Here is an 18,684-nt window from a genome sequence, read left to right on the forward strand (position 1 = left end):
TCAAATTTTTTTTTTTTTTTTTTTTTTGTTCCCTTCAGACACTTCTAAGTTCTTCAGTGTTTGAAGAACGAACTCCCTTTTGACGTTAAAAACTATAATCCGGCAAGGAACTTCATTTCTCAACCCAGTTAGTTAAAACTAAATTAAAGACACTGGTATGAGAACTTTTAAATTTTCGACGTCAAACTATTTTCTATCAATTCTGAGTGTGTGTATATATAAGTGAGTGTGTGGTGTGTTTTACATTAAGTGACAAACAAATTTCGTTTAGAGCTGGTATACAGCAGAACTATGGACGGCTGCGCTCGGAGACGACATTTGCGGCGCATCACATGATATAGTGGGTGGAGCCTGAAGAGGCTCCCCCAGAAAATGGCAAGGAAGTGAGTGAGGGTTGTGCGGCGGAGGGATACATATTTGCATAGACGTCAATAACAGCGGATACATACCATTGAGCCCCACAAGTGGAGGTTACACGAGGAGCCGGTTAGTATTAGTTATATTGCCAGAGCGAATCGGTGCTATCGGACATGGTAGGTATTCATATTGGTCTCTTTTTTTCTTAATGCGCTAATAGAGCTTTAAACGAACAAGAAACAAACTCGGTTCGCTGTAAAATTTGCGTTGATCATCATGATCGATCGATCGATGTCAGAGTTCTTCTAGACTAACCTCATAGCGGATGTGACTAAGTCGAAGATTACTCGCAATTGTATTCGATAATATAATTGACGCAAACGAACTTAAAGAAGCGATGTTCACAGCGAATCGAATGTCTAAGCATTGCTACCTGAGCTAGCCGCAGCTTCGGTGACGTTGGTTGCGCGGGGACGTGCTGCTGCGCGCGCTACGCGCTTTAATTCGTAGGTAGAGGCGAGTAATACAACGTTAGGATTTTAGATGCTATAACAAATGTATTCGCGAAGCTAAATGAATTAAAATATACCCTAATGCACGAGCCGAGGCGAGCCCCTCGGTGCTTATTATTATGGTCGGCCCGGGGCTTAAAAAAAAAAAAAAAAAAACAGTAGTCAGAGTCGATCTGACGTTCTTCAGACTCAGGGAAACACGAAATAGTTTCATTGTGGCTGTGTGTTAACATTTAGGCTTTTTTGGCCGTGAAAGTACATTTAAACCTTTCTCTTATCCGTTTCCGTTTTGTTCACCGCACAGCGCTGTTTTCCCTCCTTTTTTGTCCGCGAGCCGCACCTCTACGCGATTCATATTTGCGCGTGCCACAGTTGGCGCCTTTCAAGGCTGATCCATTTTGGCTGCGGTTCTCAGTGGACGTTCACACGGAGGGAGGGCAATTAAAATGGGAGTGAAGTTGGAGGGCCGAGTACGGCGGGTATGAGGTGTTTTTGCATAGAATTCGTGATGTAAAAGCTAGGGGCAAGCGGCGCGGAGTGGTCATTTTGCTATCTTAAACCGTTGGCAACAATTATGCAAATGTTTGCCAGCTTGGTAGTTAGCCATTACTGTGAAGGGAAAGTTGAGGAACATCCCTTTGGTATGTGTATATACACACCCAGCATAACCCTCAGATGGTGGGGCTGAATGCTCTGCATTCTTGTTGTAAAGTGCTGATGTGAGCTGCTCCTGTCTGAGGAAGGTGAACACCTGCTTGCACAGTTTTGCTTTCCTGGTTGCCCATGTGACAATAGGTTATGATCTCACCTTAAGGAGGTTTATCCTTCAACACACCTTGAGTTTCCCCAGTTAGTGGTTTGAGCTCTGAGGTGGATGTGCCACCTGGGCATTGTAGATCAGTATGCATCACATGGAAGCTGCAAGTTTTAGCTCTGGAAAACAGACATGTCTTCCAGTCCAGCCTGTGTGCTCACTTCAATCCAGTGGAGCTTCGTCTTAGCTGGACTGAGATGAAAACTGGCAAAATTTAAGAACTTCTATAAGAATATTCTAGGTTTTTGTGCTCAGCACTTATTTTTGTGACTGTTTGAATACAGTGCTTTGTTTGGAGGAACAGTTCCAGTTGTGTATGGCATTTTTTTTCCTTTCCAGTTTGTCACCCTTGTTAATATTTACACTTATTAATATAGCTGCCACTTTTCTCAAAACAGACTTAAAGTACCCACAATTACTTGCCCATTTATGCAGCTGGGTAACTAGCAAAGTAGTTTAAAGTACCTTGCTCAAGAGTACTACAACAGTAGGTGAGATTCGAACCTGCAAGGCAGTGGCTGTAACAACTATGCTGCCAGCTATAACCTTCTATTGTAATGAGATTTGCAAGTAACTGAAGTGTCCCACACATTTCAGCACATGGTCCTGCACTTCTCTCATGGGAGGTTTTGGAATTATTGTAGGACTAACTCTTGAAAGGACTGTGATGGACCTGGTTTGAAAGTTGTTTCTGATGTATTTGCTAAATGCTACAATACTGTTTCACCAGCTCCTCTTGCTGTCAGTAAGGCAGTTGAGAGGATTGATCATGATCAGTAAAGTCCTAGGCTCTCTGTTTGTTCATTTAGCAGATGTTTTTCTCCAAAGTGACATATTTCACAGAAAATGTGTGCATTACCTCAGGGACATGCTGCAGATGTAAGTACAGTTGGTTTCCTTCACCATATGCACTGCTGTTAATCTCACAAGTAGCTGCATAAAACTTTACCGGAATATTGCCAGTTCCTAATCACCTTCCTGGGTTTTTGGTTTGAGATTCATAGAAACATTTGTTACATTGCAGGAATGGCTTTGTAAAGGATTGTTCATGATCATACTCCAATCAGTTATACTTTACATGAACTTAAGAGATTATGGATGACATAAGTCCAGAAGCTATGAGTTTTAAGACCCTTTTTCAATTTGGAAAATGATTCAGCAGTTCTGAGTGAGAGGGGTAGGTCATTCCACCACAGCAGAACTAGAACTGAACCTCTGTGCTTTACCTTTCGTGTGTGGGACCACCAGGAGGGCAGATGTGGAAGAGCGCAGCAGTCTAGTTGGCTTGTAGTGAATTAGTTTTGTACATAGCTGGGAGCAGTTCTATTGATGCATCTGTAGGCTATAACCAGGGTCTTAAATTTGATCCTGGCAGTTATGGGAAGCCAGTGCAGAAAAATGAGTAGGGGAGACGCATGCAAGCACTTCAGCGAGTCAGACACATCTTGGGTTCTGTATCAGCTGTACAGGTTTGATGACAGTAGCAGGAAGGCCAGATGAGAATGTTCCAGTAGTCCAGACAGGGTGTCACCATGGCCTGGACAAGTTGTTGGGCAGAGTCTGTTGTGAGGTCAGGACAGGTCCTGTGGATGTTATTCAGGATGAATTTGCAGGTCCAGGTTGTAGCTTCAGTGTGCTGAGAGAAAGATGGACTTGAGTGAATCCTCACTCCCAGACTCTTAGCTGAGGAGATAGGCAAAATGAGTGAGTTCTCCAGTTTGAGAGATCATGATAGGAAGACAGGCCATCTGGGACATGCAGGATCTTTGTTTTAGAGAGGTTGAGTTGTAGGTGGTGATCAGACATCCATGCAGGGATGTCCGACAGGGAGGCAGCAATGTGCATGGAAATGTCTAATTCTCCAGGTGGAAAGGAGAGGAAGAGCTGGGTATCATCAGCGTAGCAGTGGTATTAGAATATTTCCTGTATTTGTCATCTAATTCTGCAAAGAAATGTTCCTGTATTGTGCTTGAGGCTTTAAGATGGGGAGGGCGGATGGATTGGGGAGAGTCCTAGAGCTCTTTGGGCCTCGCTCTGTGAATTTGGCATTTGTTTTGTGCCATTTTGATTTTTCTCCTAAATCTGTAAGCAACCTGCTTGAAGGAGCAAGGTTGTGTGTTTTCAGTGTACAAGTTTGATCACAGGCAGTGGAGCAGTCTGTGGAAAACACCCTGCTGGCAGGTTGCCCAAAGGAATGCTTTCACCCACTGAGGAGCCCTGCCCTGGCTTGTGGGGAAATGTCAGCCCCCTATCTAAAAAAAAAAAAAAGTGGAAAAATTCAAAGGAAACAAAAGCATTACCACGAGATACAACAGCTTCCCAATACTTGTGTGTTCCAGTGGATGTAGATGAATTCCTAACTTCCTTTGAGGAAGTAGTAGTATTGCCATGCCTGCTCTCTCAATATGAAGGTATTATGTGTCTGAAGATTGCTCAAAAAGACAATTAAAATGCATATCACCAGTTATCTTTTCTTCCTGTATGTGCTATTGCATCTGACATTATGCGGTACATGTAGAGTAACATCGAAGTTCTTTCTTTAAACAATGTAGCGAGCGTATACTGTCTGAAATATAAATTGAATAAAAGTAGTTAATTCTTTGCTTTAATAAAACTCCCTCTTTTTATAAAAAAAAAAAAAAAAAAAACAAAATCAGTGCAAAAGAGTGGCAGGCTTTTGTGGTCAGAGAAAGCAGCTGCAGCTCTTTAGTTGGTGGCACGTCTTTGTTTGTTCTGTAGGGGCTTCTGTGCTGAGTGGAGGACAGGCATACAGACATGGCTCAGGGGTTAGTCCGTTCAGCCTCCGGACTGGAAGAGGAACACCCTGTTGACAGCTTAATGGACCAGATCACTTGCTGAAACACATTCTTGTCACACACATTAAGTTCAGACCAGTATTTTTACAGTAGCATTTTCTGTTGACCAGTTGTGTGGTTGGGTGTCATGTATGCACCTCTGAACCACCTCCCAGTAAGGATGCTGCTAGTGGCCCACCCACATGGTGTAATGACCCAATTTCTTTAGTGCTGTGTGCAGTGTGATGCTGGGAATATGGCAACTCTTTTTAAATGCTGCTTTGGGAGGTATAGGAAATACTAGGTTGAAGGTTTGCTTTTAATGTCATTCCACAATTATACAGATGTATGAGAGAGAACAAAATACAGTTCCCTGGGCTGTGGTGCAACAATGTGCTTGGCAGCAGTACAATATCACGGGCTTAGCCTAGAGGTAAACAGTTGGTAGGTTAAAAATTCCTTCCAGCAGGCAGAAGTCTTCAGTGGGGAAGTACTGGACCTGGAGAGCTGTTTGGAGGTTGTGATTAGAAGAGTGTTTGGGAAGAATGGCTTGGTGTTCTGAGAAAAGCTGGATGGCATAGATTTCAGAGCAAAACAGCATTGGTACATTGTTTGAGGAGGGGTGGTAGTCACAAGTGCTGCTCCAGATCTCAACAGTGCTGAGATAAACAGCGTCTGAGCAAAAGGGGACAGCTGTTACAGCTGCTGCCTTTGGTGGCAGGTTTGAGTCTCGCTTCCAGCTGTAGTACCCTGTAGCAAGGTACCTATTCTAAAATTGCTATAGTAAAAATTACCTGGCTGTATAAATGGGTAAGTAATTGTAAGTAGCTTAACACTAAATCTCTTTGGAGAGAAGTGTTAGCTAAATTAATGTAATATAGATGTTGGGAAAGGTGCTAGTTGGCCTCACTACTTGCCCTTTATAAGTCGTCTGCTTTTTGACCTGCAATCCTTTAATTTGAAAAAGCAACATTTCATGAAAAGAGTGCAACAATGACTGGTTAACGCTCAGAAGCACGAAGAAAACAGATGTGCAGCGTTTTTATGGTTGTCTAAAATTATAGTATGTGGTTAGTGCACATTGATACCTTCTTTTAGACTACCCAGATGTATTGGAACACTGGTTCACTCTTAAATTTAAATTTGCTCTCTTGTTTAATGCTGCTGACTGAAATTATATGAAGTTGTCATGGTTGCTGTGCTGCAGCAGCTTTGAGTAATAAAATAACTATTTTGTTAAACTTCTTTATATTATCAAGGTGACCGCCTCTTAGTGGCTCATCTTGTGAAAATTCTCTGGCGTGACCTTGATAAAGTACAGGTGGTCCCCTATTTACGATGATTCGACTTGTGTGCCCCCCTTCTCGACTTCACGATGGTGAGCTGGCAATAGAAATTCAGTAGAAATCATACCCCCCGCCTCGGGCAAGCGATACGTGAAGTGATACTCTCTTGCAATGCTTGGCAGCGCCGGCTACCCGCATCTCCCATTCTGTCATGCAGAGGTGTGTATTAAATGCATTTTCAACTTATGATGGATTATGGGGAATGTAACCTCATCGTAAATCAGGGACCACCTGTAATGAGAAGCGAAGCAGAGGCCTTCTGGTTATGCTTATGATGTCCCCTTCTATGGGGACTGACCATGTGTTCTTGTATCGTGCAGGGTGGTGCTGTCTTGAGCTCGTGGTGTCATTAGAACTGAGCTGTCCACTAAAGGGGAAAATGAGCCAAGGCTATGGATAGCTTGTCAGTGTGAGATGCTTTAGTTAAATTTTGAATTTTATCTCCTTCTTTCAGGCTGACCAGCTAACAGAGGAGCAAATTGCTGGTAAGCAGAGACAATACAGAATCTTTATGAAGGTGTCCGCAATTGTGTGAGGCGGAACAAAAGTTGTTGTTGTTCGGTATGCCTTTATGTAGCTTTGCAAATGTTTGTATCTTAATTTACCTACTTCCACCCCCCCACCAATCTTTACTAGAATTCAAGGAGGCCTTCTCCTTGTTTGACAAGGATGGTGATGGCACGATCACAACTAAGGAGCTGGGCACAGTCATGCGGTCACTGGGACAGAACCCCACAGAGGCAGAACTGCAAGATATGATCAATGAGGTGGATGCTGATGGTGAGTACAAAACGTCGCACTGAGATCAAGAACGTTGCAGTCGGTTCTTCATGTTTCCACATATTTTACTGTCTGGGAATAGCCAGTATGCATATATGTATAGGTGACTAAAAGGTTTGTGTGTGTGTGTGTGTGTGTGTGTGTGTGTGTGTGTGTGTGTGTGTGTGTGTGTGTGGGGTTTTTTTCTTTCCCTCTGTTCCCTTAGTCGTCATATGCGGTGTTGTTAAACAGCGAGCAAGATTTGCTGTCTGTTCTGAAAAGAATAGTTTCATATTTAGCTACATATCCATGTATCTATATCTAGAATTGGTGTCTGTCATATTGTGACTGCCTCAGTACTAGAGTCCTAGTACTGTTCCAAAGCTATCAGACCTAATAACAACTTTGACTGTTATATGTGTTGTGTTTTCTGGCTGAAGAATGATTTAATGTTCTTTTGTGGAGGACATGTAAATACTGAATACTTTACTCATCAGCAATTTAAAAAAAAAAAAAAATTAAAGCAAACTTTAAAACTAATTTAAAGTGCTTCCGTAGACCACATCCATGGAAAATTCATGCTTATTATTCGTGTATGTATGAACACTTGAAGTCATATTTCCAAGAAACAGTAACTAAATGGCTCAGTGACAAAAAAAGGTAGCTAATGAATATTAGCTTTTCTACTGTTGAAGCACAGTATTTGTTTGCACCTAGGTCTATGCTAATGGTTCCGGCACTCGTTTCTGTATCATTATTCTCTGGTGACTCAAACTTAACCGTGTTGACAAAATATAAATTCTTTTCTAACTGAGATCAGTATGAATGTTCAGATTGCTATGTGACATTGCCAGATTTTTTTTCAGATGAGCAGTGTACCACACCCACCTGCTTGATGTGTGTCTCTCAGAGCAAAGCAAGACTCAAACTGCATAGCAAAAATCAATGTCTATTAAAAAGCAGGTATTGAACTGAAATGGGACTGAAGACTAATGCAGTGTTGTAAACATTAATTTCCAAACCTCATTTTATGAATAAATAAAACCAGATGATTAACCTTTCTTGCTTACTTATTTTGTAAGATTTCGAGAGCTAATTCTCCATGGTTTAAAAAGCAAAATCGAAGAGCTGTATGAGAACCATAACCTATGAATTTAAAAAAAAAAAAAAAAACACACATAATTGCTGGAATGGGGCACAGACTTCATAAGCTTTCCCTTACGGTTGGTAAAGACATTCTGTGCTTGTATGTGCTGTAAGCTGGCTAAAGTGCAGTGTGTTTGATAGGGTAGCATCATGTGAAATATTGTTAGCACCCTCAGCTATAGAAGTGCTCCTATATTACTCATCACACAAATATCCTGAAATCCTTGTCTGTCAGCCCAGGCTTTGAATGCTCCACAATACCACCAGCCGTTACACACACACGCTGGCTGAAACCTTGTCCCAAGCGGGGTCACGGCGAACCGGAGCCTAACCCAGCAACACGGGGCTTGAGGGTGAAGGGGACACACACACACCCTGGATGGGGTGCCAGTCTGTCACAAGGCACCCCAAGCGGGGCTTGAGCCCCAGACCTGCCAGAGAACAGGACCTGGCCATGCCCCCCCCCCCCGGCATTACTGTGGGTCACTAAGGTTTTTTAATAGCTTTTGAATTAGATTTGTATTTTTGTCTCAAACATTAAGCTTCAATTGCAAACCTGTGCTGAATTGGTTTGTTTTGTAGGTTTCAGATTGAACATTTAGCAGTGCATAATTTCTGAAAATCAGTTGCATGTAATCCTTCTGCTGTATTCTGGCTCTGTGCTGTCATGGTAACCGGTGAACTGTGTAACCCATTGAAGTAAGTGTTGCTGAAATTGCAGTGATTTGTCAGATGAATTCTGGGTTTACATTCATTGTGTTGAGGAACGAGGCTGGGCATGTTTCTTGATGCTTACTAACACATGAAGAAAAGCTTGCCTTTTTGGTGAAGAGGCTGGCAGTTTTGGTATCACTCTGCTTGGAGAATCTTAACAGAAGTGACCTGGGTGCTTTGAATCTTCTCTGCTCAGCTGAGGATTGGAACGGTTAGTTGATTGTAAAAGGTGTTTGATACTTATTGGTTCACAGTGAGTTCCTGGTTGAACTGCTTTCTTTGCAGGGTTATTCTTTGTTCTTATGCCTCTTGCATGAAGGTATTTCCTGTAAAGGTGAAATGATTTTTGCATTATTAGCATCTTATGGAATGTGCTGTTGTATAGAAGCAGGTGGGTCTGACTCTGACCTACAAACCGCTGCTTTTATGTGAAGTTGGTTTTATCTATGGGCCTATGTGAATAGTAAATCTTAATGTTAAAAGACCCTCTTATGAAAGGCAACCTCTTACCTGTTATACTTTAACCCCTCCCACACCTGGTGCACTACAGAATAGCATGAGTAATGGTGACGTTTTAATTGGAAGTGGATTATGCAACTGTGCAGGCGGCATGGTGCTACAGCAAGTAGCACTGCTGTCTCAGCACCTGGGTGATGTGAGAGGCTGTGGGTTTGATTTCTGCTCAGTCTGTGTGGAGTTTGCATGTCCTCCCCATGTCTACATAGGTTTCCTCCGGGTGCTCTGGTTTCCTCACACAGTCCAGAAACATGCTGTTCAGGTTCATCTGTAGTGTGTGAGTGACAGTGTATTCCACTGATGTATGGATAAGTGATCCATTGTAAGTCACTTTAGTGGATAAGAGGTGTGGGCTGATAACACTATGTAGTTCACTGGAAGTTGCTTTGGGAAAAAAAAAAAGCATCTGCTAAATATGTAAATTTAGTCACTTAGTGACTTGAAGGATGTAGAGCAAAAAACATGTGCATCAGTGTTAAACAAGATAGTTTTCCACTGCTCATTTATGAAGTAGAAATGGTAATCTGAGGACTGTTTTAGCTGTAAGTTTGGAGCATATCACTATAATACAGGACACCACAAACAGCTAATTTGTTCTGATTGCCTAGTGCTTTTACAATGCTATCTAGCCTTTCCTGCTTTCAGGTTGAAACAGCCTGAGCACTAGGGTGTGTCTAGTGCAGGGTGCCATTGGCAGCCTAGACCACTAGTTTAGACCATTAATGGTGACTAACTCACTGTCCAATGACATCAGATTTTTTTTTTTTTTTTTTTTTTCCCCCCCTCTCCTCCCCCTGCTCCCATTCAGAAATAAATCTGAAGCTTCCTTCTAGTCTTTGGCTAAGCCTGGACAGTCTGCCAACCATATACCACTACCACTCTGTGATAATCCAGTAAACCCTTAACCCTCTATCACTGATCTGATGTGTCAGTCAGTGCAGTAGAAGCATGTGGCAATCCTAGTCCACAGGAGCCCTTTGTAATCCTATTTGGACAACAGTAGCACCTTGCAGTTGATCACTTACCAGCATTCAAGTAGTATCTGATACAATTTCTCCTGTTTTCACATAATAAATGTGATTTCCCTCCTCCCCTTAAGTTCTTCCGGATAGTTTTCAGCATCCTGTAATGACAATCTATGTATAAAATTATTTGATCTATTTTTACAGATGTTTATACCATAATACACCTGTCTCTTACTTCCTTTCCATATTGTAAAGTTGGTGCTTGTATGGATACTGAAATGTGAACACTAACGATACTGGATTTCCTTTATATTACAGGAAACGGAACAATTGACTTCCCAGAGTTCTTGACAATGATGGCCCGGAAAATGAAGGACACTGACAGTGAGGAAGAGATCCGTGAAGCTTTCCGGGTATTTGACAAGGTGCGCCCCCTGCTCAGCCCTTCTATTAGAAAGGCATAATTACCTAAGAGGAGAGAGGCAGTATATAGCTGTCAGTAAAGATACCCCCCAAGGGCCTTGGTGCATGCTGTGTACACTGTATTGTACTGCACATCCTGGGATGTACTGTAGCAAAATGTGTAGGGTTGTTTTGGCAAACATCAATCAGATACATAAAAGGGTAATTAGGGTTACTTTTAAACTTCTTAAAGTTAACCAAGCGTGCACTTCCAGTTCAGCTTGCATAACTGGAATTACTTTGCTCAAATTGCACACAAGTACCTGTTCATGAGTACAACAGCCTCTTGCTCATTATGCCAGCTCCTTGGCTGTCTGGACTTATTTCAGCCCGTGTGTCCCACAGGATGGAAACGGCTACATTAGTGCAGCAGAGCTGCGCCACGTCATGACCAACTTGGGTGAGAAACTGACAGACGAGGAGGTGGACGAGATGATCAGAGAAGCAGATATTGATGGTGATGGCCAGGTCAACTATGAAGGTAATGGAGAGGGGAAATAGTAGGTAGGGACATGCATGTGCACACATACCACAGTTCATCAACAACAAGACTGTCACTCTTGATACAGGTAAGCAGCAAGGTGTGAATTTTCTGCATGATTGCTTATTATTTTAAATATTTAATTCTATTCCTTCTAATGAACTGTTACTGTACTGTAAATGACATTAAACCCAGTGGTTAAAATGGTGCTTCTGCCTCATGATAGCTGTTCACCAGTCATCTCTGGTGTGTGTGATTCTCACTTTCCTGGCACCAGTGCAGCATTATTCAAAAATGCCTTATGACATATCCATTGAAAACTTATATTAATGCACTTTAGAAACTGATGTTCTGAGGTATATTTGGGGTTTTGTGTACTGTTTGACTTTTGTCAGTTTTCATGTGCTGAAATTTTTTTTTTTGTTTTGTTTTCACAGAATTTGTACAAATGATGACTGCAAAATGAAGCTCTCCAGATCATTCCTTACCCTTCTTAGAAGAAAAAAAAAATCAAATGTTTTACTTACCTCTTGCAAAAATGTTCATTTATTCATACTGTTTCTGTATAGAAAAAACTGAATGTTGACATTCTGTCCACACTGGGAGGGGGGGGGCAAAAGAACAAAAATATCTGCATGGAATGGTTAGTAGTCCATCCCCAACAATCAGTTGCACATCAGTAATAAATGAACCTATCTGAGTTACCTTAACAGAGAAAAAGCACTTGAACTAAAGTTCCATTTGCTAGCAAACTGTTTGGGCTGGCCCTTATTTTCTTTTCCTTTTCTTTTCATGCATGCAGCTTGAGGTTAGGGTGTGCTTTGGCAAAACAATGTTCTGAATTCACTGAAGGTTGGTATTCACAGTTTGGTACAGTTGTGCTTTGGGCTGAGGCCTAGAGAAGGGTTTGGTGAGTGAGCCTAAAGCAAAGTGGGACTTTGCTGTGTATAAGGTTGATCTTTATTTTTAAATTTCCCCTTTCTCCCTGCTTCTGTAGAAAAAAGCAAGAATGCTTGGTTATTTGACATGGGTTTCTTCTGGATACAGCTTTTTTTTTTTTTTTTTTTTTCCCTCTCCTCTCTCTCTCCTCTCCCCTTCTCCCCCCCCCCAATAGTCTGTAGGGGTGGGGAAATGACAGGGTGGTGCAAGGTGTTTTTTCTCTCCTCCTTCCCCCACAGTGGCTATTCAGAGAAGAGACATTGCAAAGAGGGATCATGGCTGACCTTTTTCTTTTTGTATCTTGACAATGACTAGAACGCATTGATTTTTTTTTTTTTAGTGTTGTGTATCTTGCAACGCATAGGATTTCAGCACAAAAGTCGTCTTGGCTTTTTGTCTGAATACAGTTTACATCCATTCCAAGTTGTACATGCTAGTCTTAATTTTTTTCCAATAAAAGATCATGAACTTTATAAACACTTTGTATTTCTTTGCCTTATAAAGACTGATTAGTGATCTAAATGCTTGTTACTGCTTTTGTAACAAGCATTGTAAACAAATATCTGAAGATTGTGATGCTACGATGTCTGGTATGAGTGAATGCTTTGCTGCTGAAGTTGGCACTAGAAGCTACATCCTGCACTTGATATTTGAAGGTTCTGACTTGGATAGGAATGGGGCTTGAGTCTACATTACCATATTCAGCTTCCCTCAAGTTTATCGGTTTCCCACAATATTTGTTTTGCCACTCATCGCTCCTTTTTTTTCCTAGGCGTTTACTCATTTAGCAGATGCTTTCCGCCGAAGTACATTTCAGACGGGGGGGGGGGATACAAAGTGCATTACATCAGAAGATTTGGATGCAGACACATGACTCTTGAGTGCTGTATTTGTCACATTCCACTGTATGAGCTGGTGTACATAACATGATTAAAGGTTTATCTCTATCAAAAGTTAAACACATTTATCATGCTCTTGCAAGATCAGGGGAGAAGTGAGTCTGAAAAAGGTGTTTTGAAGCTCTTAAATGTAGAGTTTCAGCAGTTCTGAGTAGGTAAGGTTAATCCACCACATACGGGCCAAAACCAAAGACTTGGTTTTAATTTGAACCTCTTATGTGTGGGACCACCAAGTGGGTAGAGAGGGCAGAGTGTAGTGTGGTTTGGGTATAGTGAGTGCATGTTTTATTGTAAACAGATCAATATTAGCCTTAATATGCCATTGGGTAATTCAGAATGTCTGAAATGATTTTTGAACTTGTTCTGGTTTGTTCTCACACTCCAGAGAATAAGCAATTCAGGTGATGTGGTGATAACTTTTAATATATGCATGTTTTGGCTACTCTAGACTTGAATCCCATCCCAGGTGTACTCCCAATCCTTGCACTCAGTAATTCTGGGATAGGTCCTGGACTGCCACAACCAGGGCAAGTGTTTTAATGTGATTGAGTGTCTAACCATCCTTTTAGCTGCTGACAAAACTTCAGATGAATCCAAATAGCCAGTTTGAGGGCTGCAGTGGACAGGGATTGAGTGGAGCTCTGCTTCAGATCTGATGAGGCCACTGAGCATATGGCCTGGTTACTAAGAGTGCACCAGCCCTCTTGTTTCCTCCCCTTGTTCTAACAAAAGATGTCGCCTTTCAGTGATTCTCCAACTTGCACGTTTTGAGATCCACTGGGTTGCCTGGCAACTGCAACCCACTACTGAATTAGGATCCCAAGATTTAGTGATTAAAAGGCATGTAGGAGTTTAGTCTGAGGAAGGAGGGGGAAACTTTATGTGGGCCTTCAGCTAAATGTCTTTACTGAGTTCTCACTCTTGAGATGCACATCTCATCAAGCTCTTCACAATGATGCGTTAAGGGTTTAAAAAACTTGCACTGGTTGCTGTCTATGGGAAATATCCCTGGTGTATAATTAATCCAGGCCCTTATGTGTTTGCTGTTGGGAAGCAGCTGAACATCAAGCCAACAAATTCCAAAGTGTGTGTAGTCACCTTTGTGGATGCATTTTGAATGCTGTATGCAGAGCAGACTGAGTCCTGGATTGTATGTTGTCTTGAACAAGGGAAGTGTCACTTAAGTACTTCTGCTTGTCTCTTGAAAGAAGAATGTGTCCGTTCAGAGATGGAGATCCATGATGATTGTTTCATTCTGACATTTCTCTGTGCTTCTGGGGAGCTCTGTGTCCTCCTTTATCACTCAGGGGCAGAAACACTTGCAGTATACAACAGAAGTAAGTACACCCTTGTGCAATATCACTTAAATGTCAAATGATTCAAAATTGTATCACCTCAGTAATTGCATTATTTCTAAGTTGAAAAGTACAGTATTTTCTCCTATGTGAAAGTAAAAACTGTTTAGATTTACTATATTAAAAATACAGGCCCCACAGAAAGAAGTCAATGCAACAAAAGTAATTACACCTTTCATTACTGAGATTCAAATCTTACTTCTTTCAATATTGTAAATGTCCACCTTTATTTTTAATGACAGACTCTATCCTCCTCTCCTGTAAACACCAGAACTTTCTCAGTTTTGGACCTATGGACTGTGTCTGTCTGCATCATGGCTCCACATGGGAAAAAAAAATTCCAGAGGAATTAAATCTGATTGTGAGACTTTACAAAGATGGAAAAAGATACAGGAAGATTAGTGACCAACTAAAAATCAGTTTGAACACAGTTGCAGCAATTATCAGGAGGTACAGAACGAGCCATAGTACCACTAATCAGACCCACAGTGGCCTTTCTCCTAAAATGCACAAAACTGCAAGATTAAACTTTTCTAAAGAACATGAGAAGAAGCATGAATTTTGGGAGCACATTCTTTGGTCAGATGAGACCAAGACAAATTTGTCGGGCTCAGATGGGGTTCAGCATGTTTAGTGTGAACCTGGCCAGGACTACCACAGTGAATGTGTAGTCCCTTTTACTTTTACATAGAGCAAATACCCTATTTGTCAACTTAGAAGTAATAAAATTACTGTAAGGTGATACAATTTGGAATCATTTGACATTTAAGTGATGTTGCACAGGGATGTACTCACTTCTGTTGTATAATGTACGTCAACGGTGCCAAAGGTACAAGATAGAGAAGGGAGAGCAGTTTATTCATCCATTTACCATAACCCTTGCACAACGAGACTCGTGTTAATTAGCTGATTCATGGCAATCTCAGCACATCGCTGAATGACTGGTGTGTGGAAGGCTCTTCCCAGAGAACTGACCCTCTGTGTGCACCTCTTACATTGGGTTGTGGGCTCAGCAGAGTGGGGTCAGTGATTGAACTTACTCGTAATGCATTAAAGTGCAAAGGTCTTTGTGTTGGGGGGACCGGACTGTGTTATTTTTAAGAACCATCTTTACCATACCTGGTTGCCTCTACTGTTCACTAAGCATGCTTGATCTAATACCATGCTATTAATAATCGCTTTCTGGAAAGTCACCACAGGTTACGTTGTTACACTAGTAATTCTAGCAAGGGGTGTATCAGTGCCTGAAGTCTCTGGGGGAGGGGGGTTTACTCTCCCAGTGGGCAGATGGGAGAGTGGGTTCAAAAGTCATGTGGAGCTCCAGTCTTGCCCACTGAGAGCTGAAAACAGTTTGGGAGCCAGTGCTGTGAGGAACTGAAGTTGGTGTTCTTAGGGGTCAGCGAGGAGCACAGTGAGCAGTGAGCCGCCCACTCCGCTCCGCTGAGGTGAGGTCAAAATTAAGAACACTTGCCTGACTGACACCTTTATTTCAAAAGTCATCTGATACTGTATGTCACATTGCAAATCACTAATGTACATAGGACATTTTGCCCAGGAGAGACACTGGTATAATTTTGTAATACTCTGTGCTGAGAAGGACCAAAGAAGGACGAACGGATAGTGCTCATTATGAACATTTATTGGAACATGAACACACAGCAAGAGGCATCAGCACACAGTAATGGAAATAATGCTCTCCATTTGAGGACCCCTTTTCCTCAAGGGCCTACGCCTCAAGCCATCCTTTTTTTCAGCCTTTTCAGCCTTTCCACACTCCCAAACAGGCACTCACCCCCTTTTAATCCTCGTCAGCCCCCAAGTTGTTTGAACAAGTGTTTTACATTTTTCCCACAATTCCCATTCTTAACTATTTACAATGAACAGCTGTTCCCGCTTGAACGTGACTCTCCTCGGTAACGCAGGTCGACACAATATGATCACTAAGACCCTATAACTCTGCTCTGTCTTTACGACCAGAACATCTCTGAAGTCAAAAGTATAGTCATGTGCCACTTTACGACGTTTCGCTTAAAGACTGACCATGTGTACAACGGTGGTCCCATAAAATTATAATGAAGCTGAAAAATTCTCATTGACTAGTGACATCGTAGTGCAACGTGTTACTCACGTGTTCGTAGTGGTGCTGGTGTAAACAAACCTACTGCGCTGCCAGTCATATAAAATTATAGCACATACAATTAAGTTCAAGTTCAAGTTTAGTTTATTGTCATAGGTACAAGTACCACGTACAAGTATCATGAAATTCTTACTGAATGCTTTTCCACAGACTATGGACAAAGACAGACATAGAAATACTGCACAAACAGAACAATGACAATGACAGTGAGTAGTGCAACAGCAATAGCAATAAATAATGGTAATAGTGATAACAATAATACCAGTTGACAGCCAGAGAACTTAGAACGAGAGAATGAGAATGCTTAAAGTGGCAGTATAATTTACCAATGTGCCTGGGAGGAGCAGTCCAACTCTAGTTACTAAAGGTGGCACATTGGTTAGTGTTGTATACTCTTACAGCAGTGGGGTAAAAGCTGTTCCTGTACCTAGCTGTGCGGGTTTGAATAGACCTGAGCCGCTTTGCAGATGGCAGGGAAGAGAAAAGTGTCCGTGCGGGGTGACTATGATCTTTCATGATGCGCATCATCTTTCTGAGGCAGCGTGTGGTTTAGGTGTCCTGGACTGCTGGTAGCTGTATGCTGATAATTTCTTGAGCTGTTTTGACCACCCTGTGTAGGGCTTGTCCTGTATGGAGCAGCTGCCACCCCAGGATGTAATACACCCTGTGAGGACGAACTCCACAGCACACACAAAGTGGTGAGGACTGTAGTAGACATCCGAGCTTTCTTCAGACGCCTGAGGAAGTGGAGACGTTGATGGGCCTTTTTGATGGTTGATGCTGTGTGCTCAGTCCATGTGATTTTGGCAGTGAGGGTGACCCCTAGGAATCTGAAGATGTTGACCCTCTCTACAATGTCCCCTCCTATGTAGATGGGTGCATGAGCCGTATCCTGTTTCCTGAAGTCAATCACCAGCTCCTTAGTTTTACTGACATTGAGAGACAGGTTGTTGTCCTGGCACCATTCTCCCAGGAGCCTCACCACCTCTCTGTAGGCCGTCTCATCGTTGTTGGTGATCAGACCCACAATGGTGGTATTGTCAGCAAACTTTATGATGGTGTTGGAGCTGTGCCTGGCCACACAGTCATGTGTGAACAAGGGGTACAGCACCGGGCTCAGGACATTTCCCTGTGGAGTGCCAGTGTTGAGGGTCAGTGGGGAGGAGGTATTACTGCCAATCCGCACACGCTGGGGTCTGTTGGTGAGGAAATCCAGGATCCAATTGCACAATGTGGCACTCAGTCTCAGCCCTAGTAGTTTGTGGATCAGCTTGGTTGGGATGACAGTGTTAAATGCTGAGCTACAGTCCACAAATAATAGCCTTGCATACCAGTTTTCATTATCCAGGTGAGACAGAATGGTGTGGAGTGTGTGTGTGATATTGCATCTTCAGTGGATCTGTTGTGGCGGTAGGCAAACTGCAGTGGGTCCAATGTGTCTGGGATGGTGTTCTTAATGTGTCCCAGCACCAGCCTCTCAAAGCATTTCATTACAATGGCGGTCAGTGCCACTGGGCAATAGTCATTAAGGCAGCTCGCTTTGTTTTTCTTAGGAACGGAGATAATGGTGGTGTTTTTGAAACAGGTGGGTACAGTTGAGCTTTTTAAGGAGGTGTTAAATATTTCCGTGAACACAGCAGCCAGTTGTTCACTGCATGTTTTTAAAACTCACCCTGAAATTCCGTCCAGACCAGCAGCTTTGCGGTTGTTGACATGGCTAAAGGTTTTTCTCAGTTGTGCTACAGAGACGGTGAGACTGGCATTATCATGCAGCGCAGTGGGGATCCACACCGGTGGGTCTTTTTTCTCGAACTCAAAGCAGCCATAAAACGCATTCAGTTCGTCAGGGAGAGATAGAGCGGCACCTGTCAATGTCCGCATCTGTGGTTTATAATCTGTTAATGTTTGGATTCCCTGCCACAGCCTACATCGTGCATCTTGACACATAATACAGATCCTACTTGACTTATGATGGGTCTACTTACGATTTTTCGACTTTATTATGGTGAGCTGGTGATAGACATTTAGTAGAAACCATATTTTGAATTTTTTCCTGAACAAGCGATATGCGGTGCAATACTCTTTCACGATGCTTGGCAGCAGCAGCAATCTGCATCTCCCAGTCTGCCATGCGATTGTGTTTTGTGCATCCATAATGTCACAGAAATGCTCATCTGTGTCTCCTGCTACTGGTGGGAAGAAGAAGAGGAGGGCAATTACTATTGAGGAGAAACTCAAGGTTATTGGCCAGCTTGAAGGCGGTAAGCCCGTAATGACATCGCACGTATGCTAAGATATGATTTTTGGTAGGTTAGGTGTATTAAATGCATTTTTGACTTATGATGGGCTTCACGGATCGTAACCTCATCGAAAGACGGGGATCACCTGTATTCGATAATGATAATAAACATCTATGTTACTGGTTTATGTATTTACTCTACTGTACTTTTTATCATTATTTTACAGTGTACTCTTTCTGCTTATATA

General features: G+C 42.3%; 1 protein-coding gene across 1 annotated transcript; it reads left to right on the plus strand.

The window, feature by feature from the left end:
• The first annotated feature begins 426 nt into the window (after positions 1 to 426).
• On the plus strand, positions 427 to 11,366 carry LOC108924083 (calmodulin). The gene is made up of 6 exons (XM_018735224.1): positions 427 to 533; positions 6,279 to 6,309; positions 6,461 to 6,604; positions 10,243 to 10,349; positions 10,732 to 10,867; positions 11,305 to 11,366. Exons 1-6 carry the CDS (start codon positions 531 to 533, stop codon positions 11,331 to 11,333), a joined length of 450 nt encoding a protein of 149 aa, XP_018590740.1. The 5' UTR covers positions 427 to 530; the 3' UTR covers positions 11,334 to 11,366.
• Positions 11,367 to 18,684: the final 7,318 nt, after the last annotated feature.

Source organism: Scleropages formosus, chromosome 1 (genome assembly GCF_900964775.1).
Source record: "Scleropages formosus chromosome 1, fSclFor1.1, whole genome shotgun sequence".
Lineage (NCBI taxonomy): Eukaryota > Metazoa > Chordata > Actinopteri > Osteoglossiformes > Osteoglossidae > Scleropages > Scleropages formosus.